The sequence below is a fragment of the Schistocerca nitens genome, chromosome 3 (assembly GCF_023898315.1).
Source record: "Schistocerca nitens isolate TAMUIC-IGC-003100 chromosome 3, iqSchNite1.1, whole genome shotgun sequence".
NCBI classification, from domain to species: Eukaryota; Metazoa; Arthropoda; class Insecta; order Orthoptera; family Acrididae; genus Schistocerca; species Schistocerca nitens.
The window spans coordinates 71,013,382-71,036,392 of NC_064616.1; the positions used below are offsets into that span (position 1 = coordinate 71,013,382).

Below are 23,011 nucleotides of genomic sequence, written 5' to 3' on the forward strand. Positions count from 1 at the left end.
ATTTTTACCCTCCACACTGCCCTCTAATACTAAACTGGTGATCCCTTGATGCCTCGGAACATGTCCTACCAACTGATCACTTCTTCTAGTCAGATTGTGCCACAAACTTCTCTTCTCTCCAATTCTATTCAATACCTCCTCATTAGTTATGTGATCTACCCATCTAATCTTCAGCATTCTTCTGTAGCACCACATTTCGAAAGCTTCTATTCTCTTCTTGTCTAAACTATTTATCATCCATGTTTCACTTCCATACATGGCTACACTCCATACAAATACTTTCAGAAACGACTTCCTGACACTTAAATCTATACTCAATGTTAACAAATTTCTCTTCTTCAGAAACGCTTTCCTTGCCATTGCCAGTCTACATTTTATATCCTCCCTACTTCGACCATCATCAGTTATTTTGCTCCCCAAATAGCAAAACTCCTTTACTACTTTAAGTGTCTCATTTCCTAATCTAATACCCTCAGCATCACCCGACTTAATTCGACTATATTCCATTATCCTCATTTTGCTTTTGTTGATGTTCATCTTATATCCTCCTTTCAAGACACTATCCATTCTGTTCAACTGCTCTTCCAAGTCCTTTGCTGTCTCTGACAGAATTACAATGTCATCAGTGAACCTCAAAGTTTTTATTTCTTCTCCATGGATTGTAATACCTACTCCGAATTTTTCTTTTGTTTCCTTTACTACTTGCTCAATATAGAGATTGAATAACATCAGGGAGAGGCTACAACCTTGTCTCACTCCCTTCCCAGCCACTGCTTCCCTTTGATGTCCCTCGACTCTTATAACTGCCATCTGGCTTCTGTACAAATTGTAAATAGCTTTTCGCTCCCTGTATTTTACCCCTGCCACCTTCAGAATTTGAAAGAGAGTATTCCAGTCAACATTGTCAAAAGCTTTCTCTAAGTCTACAAATGCTAGAAATGTAGGTTTGCCTTTCCTTAATCTAGCTTCTAAGATAAATCGTAGGGTCAGTATTGCTTCACGTGTTCCAATATTTCTACGGAATCTAAACTGATCTTCCCCGAGGTCGGCTTCTTCTAGTTTTTCCATTCGTCTGTAAAGAATCCGCGTTAGTATTTTGCAGCCGTGACTTATTAAACTGATAGTTCAGTAATTTTCACATCTGTCAACACCTGCTTTCTTTGGGATTGGAATTATTATATACTTCTTGAAGTCTGAGGGTATTTCGCCTGTCTCATACATCTTGCTCACCAGATGGTAGAGTTTTGTCCGGACTGGCTCTCCCAAGGCTGTCAGTAGTTCTAATGGCATGTTGTATACTCCCGGAGCTTTGTTTCGACTCAGGTCTTTCAGTGCTCTGTCAAACTCTTCACGCAGTATCATATCTCCCACTTCATCTTCATCTACATCCTCTTCAATTTCCATAATATTGTTCTCAAGTACATCGCCCTTGTATAGACCCTCTATATACTCCTTCCACCTTTCTGCTTTCCCTTCTTCGCTTAGAACTGGGTTTCCATCTGAGCTCTTGATATTCATACAAGTGGTTCTCTTTTCTCCAAAGGTCTCTTTAATTTTCCTGTAGGCAGTATCTATCTTACCCCTAGTGAGATACGCCTCTACATCCTTACATTTATCCTCTAGCCATCCCTGCTTAGCCATTTTGCACTTCCTGTTGATCTCATTTTTGAGACGTTTGTATTCCTTTTTGCCTGCTTCATTTACTGCATTTTTATATTTTCTCCTTTCATCAATTAAATTCAATATTTCTTCTGTTACCCAAGGATTTCTACTAGCATTTGTCTTTTTACCTACTTGATCCTCTGCTGCCTTCACTAATTCATCCCTCAAAGCTACCCATTCTTCTTCTACTGTATTTCTTTCCCCCATTCTTGTCAATTGTTCCCTTATGCTCTTCCTGAAACTCGTTACAACCTCTGGTTTAGTCAGTTTATCCAGGTCCCATCTCCTTAAATTCCCACCTTTTTGCAGTTTCTTCAGTTTTAATCTACAGTTCATAACCAATAGATTGTGGTCAGAGTCCACATCTGCCCCTGGAAATGTCTTACAATTTAAAACCTGGTTCCTAAATCTGTGTCTTATCATTATATAATCTATCTGAAACCTGTCAGTATCTCCAGGCTTCTTCCATGTAAACAGTCTTCTTTTATGATTCTTGAACCAAGTGTTAGCTATGATTAAGTTGCGCTCTGTGCAAAATTCTATCAGGCGGCTTCCTCTTTCGTTTCTTAGTCCCAATCCATATTCACCTACTACGTTTCCTTCTCTCCCTTTTCCTACTGATGAATTACAGTCACCCATGACTATTAAATTTTCATCTCCCTTCACTATTTGAATAATTTCTTTTTTTTTTTTTTTTCATCATACATTTCTTCAATTTCTTCATCATCTGCAGAGCTTGTTGGCATATAAACTTGTACTACTGTAGTAGGCGTGGGCTTCGTATCTATCATGGTCACAATAATACGTTCACTATGCTGTTTGTAGTAGCTTACCCGCATTCCTATTTTCGTATTCATTATTAAACCTACTCTTGCATTACCTCTATTTGATTTTGTGTTTATAACCCTGTAGTCACCTGACCAGAAGTCTTGTTCCTCCTGCCATCGAACTTCACTAGTTCCCACTATATCTAACTTTAACCTATCCATATCCCTTTTTAAATTTTCTAACCTACCTGCCCGATTAAGGGATCTGACATTCCACGCTCCGATCCATAGAACACCAGTTTTCTTTCTCCTGATAACGATGTCCTCTTGAGTAGTCCCTGCCCGTAGATCCGAATGGGGGACGATTTTACCTCCGGAATGTTTTCCCCAAGAGGATGCCATCATCATTTAACCATACAGTAAAGCTGCTTGACCTCGGGAAAAATTACGGCTGTAGTTTCCCCTTGCTTTCAGCCGTTCGCAGTACCAGCACAGCAAGGCCGTTTTGGTTAGTGTTACAAGGCCAGATCAGTCAATCATCCAGACTGTTGCCCCTGCAACTACTGAAAAGGCAGCTGCCTGCCCCTCTTCAGGAACCACACATTTGTCTGGCCTCTCAACAGATACCGCTCCGTTGTGGTTGCACCTACGGTATGGCTATCTGTATCACTGAGGCACGCAAGCCTCCCCATCAACAGCAAGGTCCATGGTTCATAGGCCTATATAAAGTGACTGTCTATGGCATAATTATAAATGCTGGAAGAATTGACCTGCAAAAATTGTAAGAATTGAATTGTAAACATTGTAAGAACCCACGTAGTTTTAGTTCATAAGACAGAGTTGACGACATCCATACAATTTGTATTGTTATACGGATGAATAAACCAATCAATCAATCAATCAATCTTTCCTCATCACAGTGTCCTGCTCCATTAATTTCTATTGCACAATGTCCAGTAGGAATCAATAATTATCCTCGCTCATCTTCAGTTAATTTCAAAATGAGTATTCATCATCTAAAAGAAGTTATTTTCGAAGAAATGTCGAGCTTCTCCTTTCCTTCTATCTGCTCATCCCGTTTTCACCCATAGTTACAGTGTTGTTCTTTTGATGTGCACTGCTGTGCAATATAATGCAGCAACCATGGAAAAAGTAAGAATTACTGATATCCTTGCAGCACCCGACACTGTGACAGCTTGCTCTGTGCGTGCAGTAGAGTTTACTGGCATGAGATTTGTGGCAAATCTAACAACATGTGACTTCCCTTGCGCTTTATCATGTGCCTTGGTTCACACTTTAACAGATATGTAATGGCCACTAAAGGATTTATATTGCGTGATAAATTTGGAAAAAACACCATTTTGTGTATTAAATATTGCAGTATCATGGTGACAACTGAGAATAAATAGGAAAAAGCATGGGAAGATATAAATACCGATATTTACCCAAAATAGTTCTTTAATGATGGCTCCAAGGGATGGGGTTCAGATCCTGTGCCGTATTCTTGTGCTGTCTGCTGGTGGCATTGATGATTTTTTTCTTATAGGTTAAAGGGGTTGTCCTCATTTTGTGAATGGCATGCTGCAAGACAAAGGTATCACTCAAATGACGTTGCCAGAGTGCTCCCCAATCATAAACATGCATTTACCTGTAGTGTGTGGTGTGTGTGGAAAGGGGGAGGGGGAGGATGGACTTGTATGCTCTCACTTGTTTATGGGTATTTCTGCACACAAAGATCAGTGTCACAGCCATCATTTAGTCATGGTTACTCGTTGTTGCATTTTAATTGTTGTAGACTAGTTATTTTTCATTTTTAGATGCAATCATTCAATGCCACTGAACATAAAATACGATATTTTTAATCCTATATGGTCATTGTTTATTGCCATATTTATCTCCATTCTAGGGCCTTATGTTGATGCTGCAGAATTTGCCTACACAGAATTGGACCCATGCTGAAATAGGAATGCTAGTGGCAGAAGCATACCGACTGAAATTTACCTTTGCAGATGCACCAAATCATCTTCAAAGTGGCGAAAGATGACACCCGGATCCTGTGAACTTGCATCGTGTCAATTATGTTTTATATTATTTGTAGGGATGAAAGAAGGTTGCTGGAGAAATATTTTATTTAGTTTGGCTTTTATATTGCACTGCTTTGTATATTCTTGTTGATAATCGGCTGTTATGGTATTTTGCCAAAATATGTTTATAGATTTAGTTGCAGTCAGTATGTGGAACATATTCACCAGGAGTCCTCGAGAGCAAAGTACTCTATGTGTGTGTGGGGGGGTGGGCATGCAAGGTTTTTTTCCCCCCTCCCAAGCTCTTGTTAGCCCCTTGTTTAATGAGTATTAATTGGGAAAATTCTTGAGTTGCCTGTTTTTAGATCCAGTTTCCCCAACGTATGGGTCTGATTACGCTTTATTGTTTTAATTATCTGCAGTTTCATACTGTTAATGATGCAGTCATTCACTAAAACATCACATGTGAATTAGGCTAAGGATAAAAATTGTGTACTGAGTTGTATTTTGTGAACAAGAAATACCTGACATTTATTCTTTCACGATAAAATTAGATGAGTATTTATCAATTCTTTCAAACTGATATGATATTAGATGGGTATTTTCATTGTTCTCACAGAAGAAAGAGTAAATGATTCTGTTCACACTTTCAGAAAATGAAACTGATGGATGTTTAATACAAGGTGCTTGTTCTCTGTTTTGTGTTAAAGGCAGAGGGAAATTGAACTCAAATTTAAACAAGATATATGTTCCAGAACAAGCAATGTAAGTATCAAATCATATAGTTATTTAAAAAATGTTTCATATAATCTTGAAATTTGTGGTTTTTTCCCAGAGTAATGATTCATAAATATTTCACTGTCCCTTGTTTTTCGAGTTACTTATTTTATAATTTTTTTGATGAAGGACTAGTGTTCTGTTTTGAAATAATGTGAAACTTACATGAACTGAAATAAGTATTTCTTTTAATATGACTTGAAAAGACTCTGTGTTTTAAATATGCTTATGGAAGACACTTGGTGTCCGGAATACAGTTCCATTTCCATGTATTTTATGTACAAGTTCTTTGGAAGACTTTTTAAGTATTTCAGATCATGAGATTAGTGGATTGAGTTTAGGTGGCTCAAGTACCTGTCTTTTTTTAATCTTCATATTTATGTTTTCATGTGAACTTATATCCAGCGTAGTTCTTCATATACTACATATACATAGTAGTATACTTCATGATACTACATATAAACCTTTTTATTTATGTATCAAGAATTTGTCAAAAAGCTTAATTGTTTTTAGTGCATAATGACTTTCACTCCACTGCTGTAGTTACATTGAAAAAGTGTGGTGTACCAGCAAAAGCAGTGTGTTGTTTTGTTAATAAATCTGCATGTTTTAACAGTGATCAAGTAGTTGATCAGATGAGTACTCTTTTTATATTCTTAAGGAATTAAGTGGGTCTGAAATTTTTTGCTTGTATCAACATATTGATCCGTACAAAAGATTTGTCGTCAAGCTGATGTATATCAACTGTAAGAAACTAAATATCATTGGGATACATTATATAATATTAGTAAATGAAATTACCCATAATTTACAAAGATGATGATGAATAAGAAGTCAGTTACACTGTAATTTTAGCAAAGTAATTAAGATATATTTGAGTTTCCTAAATGAGTTATTTAAGAGGAGCAAATAGAAAGACAGTGTCATAAAGAAGGAAAACACACTTGAGTTTTGGAACATTCATTTTCATCATGTCTTAAATAGATAATGAGAGAAGAGAGAACCATCAAAAAGTTTTTAATAAAACTTTCTTCATAAGCCATAACAAACTCCTCAAGTATGATGGGAATATTCATTTCCTAGTATTCTTTTGAATCTTCTGCCATGAAGATATTGTGTAGATAATGATCTGAGAAAATTTGCGTGTTCTCATAATATTTGTAATAGATAGGCATTCATAAGGAATCTGATTATGTTATCTTGTCTTACATGTTATTTTCCAGTTTCAGAAAGAAGGTAAAACTGCTTGAAATTACTTTATATGTTATGTTTCCATGTTATTGAATCAACAGGCATGACAAACATCTACTAGGGTAGCATTTTCAGCCAGTCAGTGTGGTTTTTCAAGACTCCTGCATACTCAATAGCTTTTTTGCTAAGAATGTGGTATCTAAAAGAAGGAATGGGGGAGCAGTAACATACCATAACAGTCAGTCTTTGACCTGTTGACAGATTTGTCTTTGGGACTATTGGGAGCTCAGTGTTATCATGTCACACTACTTCACCACTGCTGTAGTAACATCAACTTAGGCTTGCAAGTGCTGCACTCGTTTTCCCTTTACACACACACACACACACACACACACACACACACACACACACACACACAAGCTGTAGGCTGAGCTGCAATGTTGATGGTCTCCTTTTTTATGTATGTACCAACTGCTCAGTGCTTGCCTTATATGTCGTTTTTTTATCCCAGTTCATTCTACCAGTTCTTCTTCTTCTCTCTCTCTCTCTCTCTTTATTTTTTTATTTATTTTTATTTATTTTTTACTCAGGACTAATAATTACCATATTCAGTGAAACTAAATATGAAAAGTGTAAAGTATATGTACTTTTACTGAAGAATGTTGTAGAGGGGAGACTTAATTTAAATCAGACTTAAGCAAACTTCTTATTGTGTGTGTTGACAATGTGAAGGTGTACTGGCTGAGTTGTAGTATAGGTGGAAAGTAACATAGCAAAACTTTGGTGTTTCATACAGCTTTCCAACATCTGGATAAAACATTGAGCATTTGATCTGCTACATTACTTGTTTCCTGCACATCTTTCTGTCTTTAGCTGAGATTTTAATGGAGCCTCATTTCCGTTTGATCCACTGTTGGCTTTATATTTAAAACTGTACACAAAGAACTCTTCATTTTATATATTTTCTGTATGGCAATTAATTTTAGTTTTTTTCCCCTATTTCTCTTTTTCAAGATAAGTTCGCAGAAGACATTAGTTCAGTAAGAAAATGCTGCTTTGTAATAGGTGGTAGATAGGGCTCTGAAAAAGTAAGCGATGTGAGATCTGGTGTTATTGTGCACAATACCTGTAATCACAACTACAGAAGTAATTTAGTGTTATACTAGACATAAAATAATTGCTTTGCTATTTAACTATCAAACACTTGAATTCTGATGAAGGAGCTATACTGCTATACAGGATCCTGTCAGAAGTGCTTTAATAGCTATCCACAGAAATGAACAGTTAATTTCACATCAGCAGCTTTATTGTGACAGAAAGCTGCTATGTTAGAGCAGCAGACATGTGGTTGAAGATTTAAGAACAATATAATTAGACTTAAATAATTGGTACTACATGGTTACTGGCAGTGGGCCACTGCTATCGAGTACGTGATGAGTATTAGTGACATGCAATATATTTTTGTCAGTCGTGTGGATGTCAGTACATGGAAACCGAATAAATGCCCATTCAGTCATGGCAGTCAACTGTTGTAACTTCATTTGCTACAGTTTTCTTTAAACATCACTGATACTTCAGCTTGCCTTAATGGTTAAGTTGGCCCTACCCCAAAATTCACAGACTAAAGAAGTTAAGAGGACCGCTATTCACTTTGTCTTTTAAGACTATAGTGAATAATAATAACCACTAAATCATGAAATTCATCAGTAACAGGAGCAACAGCTGCAGTCAGTAACAGTACTACAGGCATTGGTGATAAAGTTAAGGAAAAATGGAAATAAAGGACAAAATACAGTATATTTAAATGTATTACATTGTGACAAAGAACAAATGTTTCAATGTACATACGAATGACTGCAAGAGAATAAACCAAATATAAATAGGTGCTAGAAATGGCTGCAGGTGAAATTATAGCTGTGCATCAAATTTCTACATATAACCAACCATCGAATCACTTAAAACTACTACATACTGGAAGGTAATAGAGCTGGGTATGGTGCACAGTAGTTGGTGGCTTTGTAAATTGGTTACACTTGAAAGAATGCTGTTGCTGCTGCTCATATGAACCGTAAACATTAATCCTGTTAGGACATCATGGACATGTCTTTAGGAATTAGCTTTGCAAAAGCCACATGAAAACTACAGAATAGTGCTAGTGACATTAGTGTCGTCACTGCAGCAGAGCAAAGTTTTCTATCTAACAAAGAACCTTGAAAGAAATAACTTTACAGCTTTCAAAGGTACCTGCTATTCTATTAAATGTGACCTCAGCACATGGATGTCAGAATACTGTCAATAAAATGAAGATTTTTCCTAATGATCATACTTTTGAACAGATTTCATCACATGCATATCTCCCCCCCCCCCCCCCACTCTCTCTCTCTCTCTCTCTCTCTCTCTCTCTCTCTCTCTCTCTGATTCACACACACACACACACACACTGTGTGTGTGTGTGTGGGGGGGGGGGGTTCCTGTGTGGGAGTATGCTTACCTCCTTACAATACAATAAAATAAATCTCATTGTTACAAATATAATTTATTGCAAATTAGTGTCTACATGCTCTGTCAGCAGCAAAGTAAAAAATACAGATGGTTACTGGGGGAAGCAACATAAGGAATGAGTGGCATATGGGTTGGTTACTAATAATGTGATGTTCAGTGTTAAGTGATAAGAGCATTCCACAACAAGAGAGTCGTTTAAAAATTTGTATGTATTGACTAGTGAATGAATATGTAGGAAAAAACCATGTATGGAACAGAGCTAACCTGTCAGGTGTCAACTTTATGTTCTGTGATAGAATTATTAACAATAAACACTCACTGTGACTCATTGCAGGCAAATCTAGAACAGCTTTGATGTCCATTAATAACATATTTATAGCTGTCAAGCAGCTTAGCTGATATTAATGAAATAACCCATGAACAAGATAACATGAATCCACAATATAAATTATGTCGCTGGCCATGATGGCATAAAACCTGTGAAACTGTATGCTATAAAATAGAGGTGTATGTTATGAAATATCAAAATATGGCCATTCTCAAGATGCATTGTAGGAGTAGGAACTAAGGCAAAAATCTCATGAGAGAAAAGAAATGCACATATTTTGGAAGGGACTTTATTATTAAAAATGCTGGAAATGTCATGTGTCCACAATACCCTGTCAGAATAGGAAATCATAAGAGGAAACATGTTAATATGTTGGATCATGGGATATGGGAGGCACGGTTGAGGACCTAAGGTTTTAGCACCTCATTTATTGTATACTCATGTGTCAATATTGTATTTGTAAATGTTTTAAGCCACTGTTTGTCATTATAATACCTGTAAGAAAAACTTATTTCTTACATTACTTGTACTGGGAGTGTGTGTGAGGCAAACTGCAGGAATTTTATGCAGGAGTAACTGTTACATGAAATGTTTTGAGCAAAACAAATCTGCCATCATAAACTTGGTCTTTTAACTATATGTTAAAATTTAAATAATATTTATTATATGGAATTAGCACCTGTGTATTAATGGAAATGTATTCCAGACAGTATAATCACAATTTTGTTATTTTTCACTTGTTGAAACGTGCAAATAGTATTATATGAATTTGTATTTCATGTGGTGAGTGTAAAAAGTTGTTGACTGCCATTATCTGTTAAACATTAAATGTCAGTTGTTGTGCTTATGTATGCTCTACCATGGACAATTAAAATAATTTAGAACATACAATGTAGTGTTGTTATAACTGCACATCTTTTTTGCTACCTCTTGTGTGATATACTTACAGTTTTAAGTTTAAAATCCTTCATTCATTACAAGTATGAACAAATGGATGCCAAACAATAACGTATTAAACAAGGTGACGACATTAATTTTGATATAAAAGTAGCTTCTTCTGATATCTGGGAAGTCACTTATCAGGATATATACAAGTCATTATTCTAATCATTTTCTGTTGGTAGTGACTGGTGGCTTACATGATACAGTAGCTGAATGTACACTTGACAGCACAAAATTTGACCGGCAGAAATGACAGCCAGAGTTAGTCCAGTACAGCACCAATGCGAATGAGATGCAACGTGCCATGTTTTTCTATTTACCGTTGGAAAGTGTAGAGGAGGAAATATTACGTTAAAAATTATGGGAAACTGATCTTGTCAGTGTTCCAGATCTGTTTCAAGAAGGAACAAAAGCTTTTCTGCAAATGGACTGTGTTGGTATTGTTTATAGATAGAGTGCAGGTTAACTGAATAGATAGAAGTTCCTAAATTGTCACTGTAGCTGAATAAATATAATGTATTCTTTATATGTACAGCCTTTCATTTTTGAATCCATGGTGTTCCTTCCCCCTGATGTAAGAGGCATGTCCTTCTGGTTCAACTGTTTGTTGTCTATGAAGCCCTATACTGTATTATATGAAACACACTTTGATGATGCCACAGAAGATGCAACGGAATTTTTGCTATCAGAGTCACTTCTAGTGGAGAATGACATTCCTGGTACTGAACAGTTACATTTACAGCTATGTGACTCAAATAGGCGAGAATCATTCACACAGTTCCATTGATATTACACATCAATAGATTGACAGTTTATTGTGGCAAGTTAGGTCTACAAGTGTATGATTGGTTCTATAATTGCCAATGACAGCGCACGAGCAAAGTAAAATACCTGCTTCATGTCACCTTCAGTCGACCCACATTATTCGTGTGCCATGCCTCATTATCAAAAGGCTATTCATGACTGTGTCATTGCTCTTGTGGAGAAAGGGGCACATACACTATGTGATCAACAGTATCCGGACACCCCCAAAAACATATGTTTTTCATATTAGGTGCATTGTGCTGCCACCTACTGCCAGGTACTCTGTTATCAGTGACCTCGCTAGTTATTAGACATTGTGAGAGAGCAGAATGGGACACTCTGCAGAACTCACAGACTTCGAGCGTGGTCAGGTGATTGGGTGTCACTTTTGTCATATGTCTGTACGCAAGATTTCCACTCTCCTAAATATTCCTAGGTCCACAGTTTCCAATGTGATAGTGAAGTGGAAATGTGAAGGGACACATACAGCACAAAAGTGTACAGGCTGACCTCGTCTGTTGAGTGACAGAAACCGCCGACAGGAGGGTCGTAATGTGTAATAGGCAGACATCTATCTAGACCATCACACAGGAATTCCAAACTGCATTAGGATCCACTGCAAGTACTATGACAGTTAGGCGGGAGATGAGAAAACATGGATTTCATGGTCAAGTAGCTACTCATAAGCCATACATCACGCCGGTAAATGCCAAACGACGCCTTGTGTGGTATAAGGAGCATAAACATTGGATGATTGAACAGTGGAAAAATGTTGTGTGAAGTGACAAATCATGGTACACGATGTGGTGATTTGATGGCAGGGTGTAGGTATGGCAAGTAGCCGGTGAGCGTCATTTGCCAGTGTGTGTAGTGCCAACAGTAAAATTCGGAGGTGGTGGTGTTATGGTGTGGTTGTGTTTCTCGTGGAGGGGGCTTGCACACCCTTGTTGTTTTGCGTGGCACTGTCACAACACAGGCCTACATTGATGTTTTAAGCATCTTCTTGCTTCACACTGTTGAAGAGCAAAATTTGGGGATGGCTATTGCATCTTTCAATACGATTGAGCACTTGTTCATAATGCACGGCCTATGGTGGAATGGTTACATGACAATAACATCTCTGTAATGGACTGACCTGCACAGTGTCCTGACCTGAATCCTATAGAACACCTTTGGGATGTTTTGGAATGCCAACTTTGTGCCAGGCCTCACGTCCGACATTGATAGCTCTCCTCAGTGCAGCACTCCATGAAGAATGGGCTGTCATTCCCCAAGAAACCTTCTATAACCTGATTGAATGTATGCATGTGAGAGTGGAAGCTGTCATCAAGGCTAAGGGTGGGCCAACACCATATTGAATTCCAGCATTACTGATGGAGGGCGCCAGAAACTTGTAAGTCATTTTCAGCCAGGTGTACGGATACTTTTGATCATATAGTGTATGGCAGCCCAGAGGGCACTGCATGATGACAGATAAAATGTTATTGAGATATTGAAGAATTCAGTAGATGTTTGAGAACACCTGTCCAGGATAATGGACTTGTCAACACCTTATGGCAAAATCCTTTTTTAGACACCGTGCTGTTGAAACATACTACTCAGTTTCCCAGGTTGGTGGATATGGTTTGGCACCAGCTTAGGGGGACCAGACTACTTAGCAAATCTGCACAGCTATCGAAGAGATGCTCTGTGATGATAATGTACTCCGCTGATTAGCATTTGCTAAGAACTGTGTCAATTGTGACTGGCAGAAAATGATATTTTTTGACAAATCAACACTGTTCTCGAGGAATGATGTTCCAGTACTAGTATAAAGTCTGCAAGATGCCCATTTCGACCACAGCTACATCCATGAATCATCTCGCAGTGGTAATGTGTTTGTATCAGTTTTGTACCAGATGTGTTTCTGTGGAACTGAAATGTTTTACAGGATAAATGGTCAACTTGTTGCCGTCCAGTGTACCCTTATTATGGCCCCATCAGTGCGACAACTATATCTTGAGGGAGAAATCTGCTTCCAGCAGGACCAGTCTTCTATACATGTCACTGATGATGCAGGAGTGGTTTGCAACACAGAATGAGATTTCTTGTCTAAGTTGACTTCCTCCTGCATCGACATGCAAACCACTATGAAGTGCACGGCAGAATGTACGTCTCATTCTGTTGATTATTAGGGTTTCTTCCTGTTCCATTCACATATGGAGCAGGGGAAGAATGATTGTTTAAATACTTCTTTGGATGCTGTAATCAAGCTTATCTTGTACTCACACTCCTTACGGGAGCAATATGTAGGGGCTTGTACCACATTCCTAACATCATCATTTAAAGCCGGTTGTTGAAAATTTGTAAGTAGGCTTTCGTGATATAGTTTATATCTATCTTCAAGAGTCTGTCACTACAGTTCCTTCTTCATTTCAGTAAAACACTCCCATAGATGAAACAAATCTGTGACAATTCAAGCTGCCCTTATTTGTATATGTCCAATATCACCTGTCTGTCCCATTTGGTATGGGTCCTGCACGCTTAAGCAACATTGTAAGATGGGTTGCACGAGTGATTTGTGAGCAATCTCCTTTGGAGATTGATTGCATTTCCCCAGTATTCTACCAATAACCAAAGTCTGCACTTGCTTTACAGATGACTGATCCTATATGATCATTCCATTTCAACACTCTTGTTTTGTGACATGCACATTTTACATTTCCGAGCATTTAAAGCAAGTTACCCATCTTTGCACCACTTTCTGAAATCTTGTGAAGATCTGAGTGAATGTTTATGCAGCTTGTTTCAGACAGTACTTCATTATAGATAACTGCATCATCTGCGAAGAGTCTGAGGTTACTATCAATATTGTCTGCAAGGTCATTAATATACAACATGAGCAGTAAGTGTCCCAAGACATCTCCCTGAGGTACACCTGAAGTTACTTCTACATTTGTCAATTACTCGTCATCAAAGATAACTTCCTGTGACCTCCCAACCAAAAAATCCTCAATCCAGTCACAAAATTTGCATGATACCTCATACTATCAGACTGTTGATAATCAGCACAGATGTGATACTGAGTCAAATACTTTTCAGATATCGAGAAATAAAGCTTTTACGTGACTACCTCAATCCAAGTCAGTAATGTGAGAAAAGTGTGAGTTGTGTTTTCAGAACACATGCTGGTTAACACAGAGGTCATTCTCTTCGAGATTCTGCTTTATGGTTGAGCTCAGAATATGTTCAAAGATTGTACAACAAATTGATGTCAAGGAGATTGGGCAACAGTTTTGTGGGCCTTCTTGTAGGAGGGTGTGACCTGTGCTTTCTTGCATCTACTGGGCACAGTTTTTTGTTTGAGATATCTACAGCAGATTGTAGTTAAAAGGAGGCTAACTTAGCCACAAATTCAATATAAAATTCGATAGGGATTCCATCAGGCTCATGAGTTTCATTAAGTTTTAATAATTTCAGCTGTTTCTCAGTGCCACTCACACTAATATCTATTTCACTCATCTTTTCAGTGATACGAGAATTAAATTAGGACAACACTTCTAAGTTTTTCTTTGTAAAGAAACATTTCAAAACAAAAACAAATATTTCTGCACGAGACCTATACCCTATCGAAAACATGCGTAGAGATCAAACAGACCATGCGAGAAAACTGGTCGGACATTTTGCCAAGAACCTGTGATGATCTCTGGAATGTCACCTTAGCTGCCTGGGAGGTGGTGGCAGAAAATGAGAGATTCGTTACTCATCTCAAAGACTCCTTTCCTTGAAGATTTCAGTCAGTCATTGAAGTTCATGGCTTCAGTACTGGATATTAAGTGATAAAGAAGCCACCTGCTGTATTCTTTTGAGAACTGAAAATATCTTAATAAGAACCATGAACTGTTCATTCTATTAATTTTGTGATGTCTATTGATTAATGCGTTGATGGCTATGAGGCTTCCACCCGGGCTGATGGTGAAACAACCATCTCTATGCTTATGGCAGTCAATGTGTTAAACAAATTAACTGAATAAGGCAAAAGGTGTTAATTCTTCTACTGTGCTCACAATTAGAAATGTTCTTGTATGGGCAGATCTGTACACCTACCACGTGACTGGCTCCCGTGTAATTTGATGGGAAATTCAAATTTTAGCCATGACCATTTTTTGTGCTATAAGGTACCATTTTTAATATCTGTAGATACCAACTGAGAGATAAGGTCAGAAATAATTTCAAATTTGAATTAAATGATGTGACAGCACCAAGAAGAAAAAAATTCTGCTGTGGAATGTGGCATGCAATTTCAACATGTCTTTCCTTCAACTTAACAGATCTAGAAAATTAGAAGCTAAAGTTAGTTTCATTGGATTACGTAGATTGCTTTGAGTCCCAAAAATTCTATCAGAATGAACAGTTGCACAATACTGGATAACTATTTACATTTCTTAGAAATTAGATAGTTCTGGAGATAAATGTAAGACATGATCTTATTAGTGTGTAATGCTCTTGGTGAACGCATATTAGTCCAGGAATATATATATATATATATATATATATATATATATATATAGAGAGAGAGAGAGAGAGAGAGAGAGAGAGAGGGAGGGAGGGAGTGTGTGTGTGTGTGTGTGTGTGTGTGTGTGTGTGTGTGTTTCGGCATAATGCAAACCTGAATGTAATATGCGATTCAAGAACAATCTTTAGTATTTTGGATGTGTACCTGATGGCATAATGCAAACCTGAATGTAATACGTGATTCAAGAACAGTCTTTAGTATTTTGGATGTGTACCTGGTCACTGCCATTCAGTTTATCTCTTGGAGTATATCTTTGAAAGTCACTAGTGATTTTATGCATTATTAATCAGACTGTACATGACTTGTGTCCAGTGATCTGTATTTACAAATCTGACTTAGCATTTTGTAATTGTTTGCAGCCGTTTAAGTTAAAGAGAAATTCTATAGATATTTTGTTTATTAAATAATAGAAGCTTCGTGGGTGGGATATGAAGAATGGTACGAGTAGAGGCAATCGGTGGATCCAGGAAGCAATGAACAGTAGATAGGCACGTATATAAGAAGTTGAACATTATAGATCAGCTTTCAGGCTCGAATTTGTCTTGTTTCGAGTGTGTGCATGTGCAACTGAATGCTAAATATATTCTGATTTACTGCTGAATGTTTTCTCTCAAAAGTGAGACTTTAGTCTCCACTTGCACCATTTGTGTTCAAAAAATATTTTAGAGATGGTTCTCATCTGGCAGACAACTTCAATGCTGCTTGAGGGCTGTTTATTTAATTCCATACAGTTTTGAGGAAACACCAAGTGTTACCTTATGTATTCTGTTGACAGAAATGGAAACATTGACATGGCAACAAGTCTTGCTAATTTCATGAGCAAATGACACCACAATTACTCTCCTGAATAACAAATGTGGTCAATGAGATGCTAAATGGAAGATGGTGCAAATTAACATGAGCCATCTGCTTACATGCCAATCACCAAATCCAAGCAGATACAGCAGTTAAGGCACTGGACTCACATTTGGGGGTAGTATGGATCATGTTCCCTTATGGGCACCCAGATGTAGGTTCCCCTAAATTGGTTAAGGTGAGTTCTGGGGGTTGTATTCTTTGAAGGAGAGTCAGCAGATTTCCTCGTCCATTGTACAATGCCAGTTAGTGGTCCATCTCCCCCAGTGAACTTGTCACTTATGACATGTTAAACCTTATCCTTTTTTTTCCAAACATCAAGGTACTATGGTCCCGCACATTAAACCACAGTGTACGCTATTCTACAGTAAATTGTGGAATATACTACCTTGAAGCCAATGCGTTCACATTCTTTAGGAAAATTATAATCGTGCATACAAAACTGCCTCGAGAAGAGACCAAACAAAGCCAGCGAGATGCCGAAGTTAATCGTGGAAACGGAAGCGACGAATTCAGGTACCTGGAAAGGACCGAACTTCCAGCTTCGTGACCTGTACACACATTTTGCTGCCCACAGTTTCCATGAGAAGATATGGCAAAATGTATCATATTGTGACCCCAGGCAGGACTGCATCTGTCAACTATGCACCAAGCCATGCCCAAAACACCTTTCGTATAGTGTGGAAGCAGAATTTCACAACAAAGCACATCGGCAAAAGACTGGTCAAAATGTAGCTGAAATAAAACCGTGTGTACACATTGTGTTTAATATACTTATTAATTATAATCACACATACTTTTAATCTCCCAGTGTTTTCTAGGAAATTGCGTACAACCTTTTTGAACGGGATTATCCCGAATTTGCCTCTCGTGCTACAGTGTAGTCCACTATCTCATTTGTTTTCCTGAGCGAGGTGGCACAGTGGTTAGCACACTGGACTTGCATTTAGGAGAACAGTGGATGAAACCCACGTCCGACCATCCCGATTTAGGTTGTCTGTGATTTCCCTAAATCGCTTCAGGTAGAAAACGGGGCGGTTCCTTCGAAAGGGCAAGGCCGATTTCCTTCCCCGTTCTTCCTCAGTCCGATCTCGTGCTCTGTCTCTAATGACCTTGTTGTCAATGGGATGTTAAACACAAATCTCTTCCTCTTCTTCTCATTTGTTCAGGTATGTGTATTTATATTGTGGAGACGGCTGTTCCACTAGAGGTCTTTGAGCCTGGTAGATTAGTTTTGTGTCCACAGAATGAATAAGCTACATAGTGGGTTGGAAATTTTGTACCCTAAATTCCAATAAAGACCTCTATATTAGTCATGCAATTGTAGAATTATGAGTGCACGGATATAGGTTGTTTTTATTTGGCCAAACAGAGCTGTGTACCCCATGTATTATAGCCACCTGTATAATAAAAGTGACATCAAAACTGTACATTTGTGATTGCCACCAAGAATTTTGTAACACAATGTAAAGTAGGCAGAGATATTTCATATGAGTTAGTAGTGATTACAAGAGAATAATATTGTCTAATGAGTCATCATTCACTTTATTTCCAGTAACAAGTGTGGTTTATGTGGAGTGAACATCCAAGCAATGAAATGTGCTCAACTGTGTATTTGCTACTGTTTCATGGAGTTTGTTTGAAAATATTGCAGTTGACCAGTTGATACACTCCAGGGAAATATTGTGAATAAAGGTTATGTAGCAATTTAAATGACCAAGTGTATCCTATGATACAGTGTTGTTGCCTTGTGAGATGGAATGCCCCAATTACACTGATAGTTTACATATATTAAAGAGCAATTTTTGTCTCTTTCAGAGTAGAGATGACTGCAGATTTCCTCTTGTATCATTGCTAATGAAGCTGAGGGATGTAAAATGTGACCAAACTTGTCTGAAATAATTCATTGCATTGAATCACAGCTGGATGACGGATAAATATGCTGTACTGCTGCATTATATTTGTTCTTTTATGTATTTCCTCGATTTTGACATGTTCATATGTGTTCCATATGCACACCACATAGAATTTTCATTAGCTCCAATACGTATTACAAATAAAAAAAAATGTATCAAATGGCACTTTATGAGTCATCTTAGAGTCTGCTTTTCTTTCACTTCATAAACAGATTGCTGCCTCTGTCATGTGACAACTGTTAACCACCATTCATTCAGTTTGAATATACACTGTGTGACAAAGAAAGTGAAGCACCTAGAAGACATGGTCAGATGTCAGTGTGACTTAGTACCCGTACGTCATTGGCAGGTATGTAAATTATTAGAGTTACAGTTTTCTGTGATAGGTAGAATGGTCACCAGAATGCATTAGTGTTCTTCACGTTTGGTTTTGTTACCAGGTCCAATAGGGTATATAAGGGGCAGGCACAGCACAGATGCTGAGTAATAACTGTGAAAGACACAGAGATGCCGTGTAGTTGCGTAAGAAGGCGTTATCGACATCGGGCCGAATTTGGAAGGGACCTCGTAGTGGGTCTCCATTTGACTGGCTAGTTGAATTGTGCAGTATTCAGACTTGTGGGGCATTTGGATGTGACAGTGGCCCGAAGATGGACCGCATTGGAATGTGAGGGCAGGCATTCTCATCGTCAAGGTTCCAGTTCACCGTATCTGACCACCGTAAGGGAGGACAACTGTATTTCGCAGCAAACATTTCGTAACATCTGTCATCTGAGAACAAATAATGGACTACTTGCAACATTCTGTGTCTTTCTGCACCACGGTTTGAAGACTAGCAGCAGCCAGACTGGAAATTACTATTGCACACACAAGCTGCCACTAACACCACAACGCAAATGGTTGTGCTCGGAGTAGTGCTGTCACTGGGAAGCACGGACTGCTGAAAATGGTGTCATAATATTTTCAACGACGAACCACAATTCTGCACTATCCCGGATGAGCACGGTCGGGAAGTATGGCGGTAACCGAGGGGCAGTTCCCATTCTTCCGATGTTCTGGAGAGCCACATTGGTGGTACGTGTAGTGTCGTAGTGTTGGGAGCCATCGGGGCATGACTTCAGGTCGGGGCTGGTAGTGACCGAGGGAACTGTGTAGGCACAAAGGTACAGTACAAACACCCTGCAACCTCACTTGTTACCTCTCATGTGACATATTGTGGTACTGTTTTTCGACAAGATAATGCTTGTTCGCACGTGGCATTGTCTCTATGAACTGTCTGTGTGATGTTGAAGTACTCGTGTGGCCAGCAAAATCCCAATATCTGCTCCTGATAGAACGTGTTTGGAACCATCCGGCATTCAGGTTATCGAGCTGCATTTACAATAGTTGTGGGCCAGCTTGCCTCAGGAAAAAATACATTGGCTTTTTGACACCCTCTCCAAGCAAATCAATGTATGAATTTAGGCCAGAGGACATGCAACGACATACTGAAAAGGGACTCATACTACCAAGTTTTTTTTTTATAAATTTGACCCGATTTCACTTTTTTATCAGCCAGTGTACACTTTTGATGGGCTGAGGATGCTGGAATGGACCAGTAATAATATCATTCTGTGCTGTGGAAATTTAGTTACTGTGACTTATAATATTCCACCACAATGTAACTGAAAAAAATTGTTACTACTGACAAAGTCTCACATTGCCGGAACATGTTGAGGTACATGAACAATATTTCTCTTCACATTTCCCCTTTAGCTGCTTGGTCATTAATATACCATCAATAGAGCTGAGAAATAACTTCTTGCAAGGACGTGAGTCATTGTATTACTTGATAACGTGCTCTTCATATTTAGAGCAGACAATTGCTGAGTGAGGATTTAGCACAGTGGTGTGTAAAGGCACAATCCTGAACCTATTTGTGGATAGCGTATATAACTGACCTCAATGCAGATCGTTTTTCTGCCAAATATGTCCTCCAGTTATTTATCATGCTAACTGCAGACATGTAGTCTGCACAAAGGTATGTAACTGATGTTTTGCAGCCCTTTTGCTGGTATATGACTCACACCTGCAAACAGCTCCTGTCATATAACAATGTCAGCGAGATGGTGATTCCGTGTATAGTCAGAGCTCCACCAAATTTGCCACTTTATAAGCATATTTGCGATTGTAAAAATGTATTTTCTTCTTTCACCCAGACACTCAGACACTAGAAGACCTGCCTACAGCTGCTGGAAGAAATATGTAATGACTATTGAAAAAGCTGTGTATGAAACCAACTGTCAAACTGTTTTTTGGTGGCTTTGCAATTGACAGCATGAGGGCTGTCGTCTACTGCTGTGTGTGGTTTGTATGTGTTATACACACCTTTACTATTCCATGACACTTTGACAGTGAAAAAACACAACAAAAGTGGCTGTCCAGACTCTATAACCAAAAGAAGAATCAAGATACGTCGACACGTTTACAGTGTGAAATTTATTTTATTTGCTCTTCACTGTGGATACACTATTGCAGATAACTGAAATTATGTATGTTGTGCCTCCAGGTTCACTTTTGGGTCCATTGTTATTTATTCAAACGATAAATGATTTCCCATTTTATATAAATACTCTGTCCATTCTCTAAACTGATGATACCACTTTTTTAAATGTCAGGTTAGACTTTGATGCTCTTCAAACCATAACTAAAGACACTCTATCACAAATATCAGTCTGGTTTAGAGCTAATGGATTCTTACACAATGAGAGCAGAACTCAAAAAATTGTATTTAGCTTAAGAGATTTGCTTGTGGAAGATGTTTAGGTAGTGTAAGTTTTTAGGTATTGTCATTGATAGTAAGTTGTCTTGGAATCCACACATTAAGTATGTTAGTGCAAGGTTGTCTAGAGTGGTATACTTCTTAAAAAGTTAAAAAATCATGTACCTTTGGCTTATGTAAGATCAAACTATTTTGCTTCTTTCACAGCTTTATATCGTATGAGCTTTTATTTTGGGGCAATAGCATACATGTTCAGGTTATTTTGGTACTTCAAAAGGAAGTTATTAGAATACTACAAACTCAGAAAAAATTGCCCACTGCAGACTTTTTTTTATTAACCTGAAGATATTAATTGTAAAACCTTGTACACTTACTCTGTTCTCTAGTACACAAAGAATAATGCATCAGAATACCAGCTTAGACAGGATTAACACTGTCATGGCACTAGAAATAATAGGCATATTGACATACTTACTGTAGACTATCTAAATCACAGAACAACTGGCCGGCCGCGGTGGTCTCGCGGTTCTAGGCGCTCAGTCCGGAACCGCGAGACTGCTACGGTCGCAGGTTCGAATCCTGCCTCGGGCATGGGTGTGTGTGATGTCCTTAGGTTAGTTAGGTTTAAGTAGTTCTAAGTTCTAGGGGACTAATGACCACAGCAGTTGAGTCCCATAGTGCTCAGAGCCATTTCACAGAACAACTACGAAATGGTGGGCATGAGAATTTTCAACAAACTGCCTCTTAGAAAAGGCAGAAGCTATGTTTGACTCATTATGCACAGATTGTACAGTTGGTTATCCATTAATCCTTTCTACTCAGTTAATGAATTTTATGAAAAAAAATGTGACAGCATAGTGGTAATTCTTTGGAGAGTGTACCACAATTTCTTTAACATTGTCAGTGCAACTTGCTTTTTTCAGATTGTTTTAACCTAAATATTGTACTTTATTGGAAATTTATTTAATTTATTGTCGTTACAGTTTTTATAAACTAATCTGTATATTTAATATTTCCGCCCTTTTTATTGCTCATGAAAACCACACATTGCATGTTGTACCACCATACAGCGAGACCTTCAGAGATGGTGGTCCACATTGCTGTACACACCGGTACCTCTAATACCCAGTAGCATGTCCTATTGCATTGATGCATGCCTGTATTCGTCGTGGCATACTATCCACAAGAACATCATGGCACTGTTGGTCCAGATTGTCCCACTCGGCGTAGATCCTTCAGAGTGGTCCATAAACAGTGCATTTCGATTTATCTCAGTCATGTTCGATAGGGTTGATGTCTGGAGAACATGATGGCCACTCTAGGCGATCAATGTCGTTATACTGAAGGAAGTCATTCACAAGATGTGCACGATGCCTCGCCAATATGCTGCCGATGTGGTAGCACTGTTAGTCAGGGGATGGCATTCACGTATCTACAGCCATTACGGCGCCTCGCATGACCACCAGCGGCGTACGTCAGCCCCATATAATGCCACCCCAAAACAGCAGGGAACCTCCACCTTGCTGCACTCGCTGGACAGTGTATGTAAGATGTTCAGCCTGTCCAGGATGCCTCCAAACACTTCTCTGACGATTATCTGGTTGAAGGCATATGCGACACTCATCAGTGAAGAGAACGTGATGCCAATCCTGAGCAGTCCATTCGGCATGTTGTTGGGCCCATCTGTACCACACTGCCTGATGTCATGGTTGCAAACATGGACCTTGCCATGGACGTCGGGAGTGAAGTTGCGCATCATGCAGCCGATTGCATACAGTTTGAATTGTAACACGACGTCCTATGGCTGCACGAAAAGCATTATTCAACATGGTGGCGTTGTTGTCAAGGTTCCTCCGAGCCATAATCCGTAGGTAGGTAGCGGTCATCCACTGCAGTAATAGCTCTTGGGCGGCCTGAGCGAGGCATG

The 23,011-nt window shown here is 38.6% G+C and overlaps 1 protein-coding gene across 5 annotated transcripts in view; it reads left to right on the plus strand.

The window, feature by feature from the left end:
• The window catches only part of LOC126248032 (TBC1 domain family member 22B), a 261,278-nt gene that overhangs the window by 175,022 nt on the left and 63,245 nt on the right, over positions 1-23,011 (plus strand). For 2 of the 5 annotated variants that reach the window (XR_007545402.1, XR_007545405.1), the window contains 3 exons: positions 4,336-5,218; positions 18,536-18,672; positions 18,764-21,012. Coding sequence is in view for 1 of the 5 variants with exons in the window: in XM_049948639.1 (XP_049804596.1) it covers positions 4,336-4,473 (138 nt within the window). In the remaining 4 variants the exon portion in view is untranslated. Of the gene's footprint in view, positions 1-4,335; positions 10,144-18,535; positions 18,673-18,763; positions 21,014-23,011 lie in introns of those variants that run through there. The other 3 variants (XR_007545404.1, XR_007545403.1, XM_049948639.1) reach the window with 3 other exon arrangements.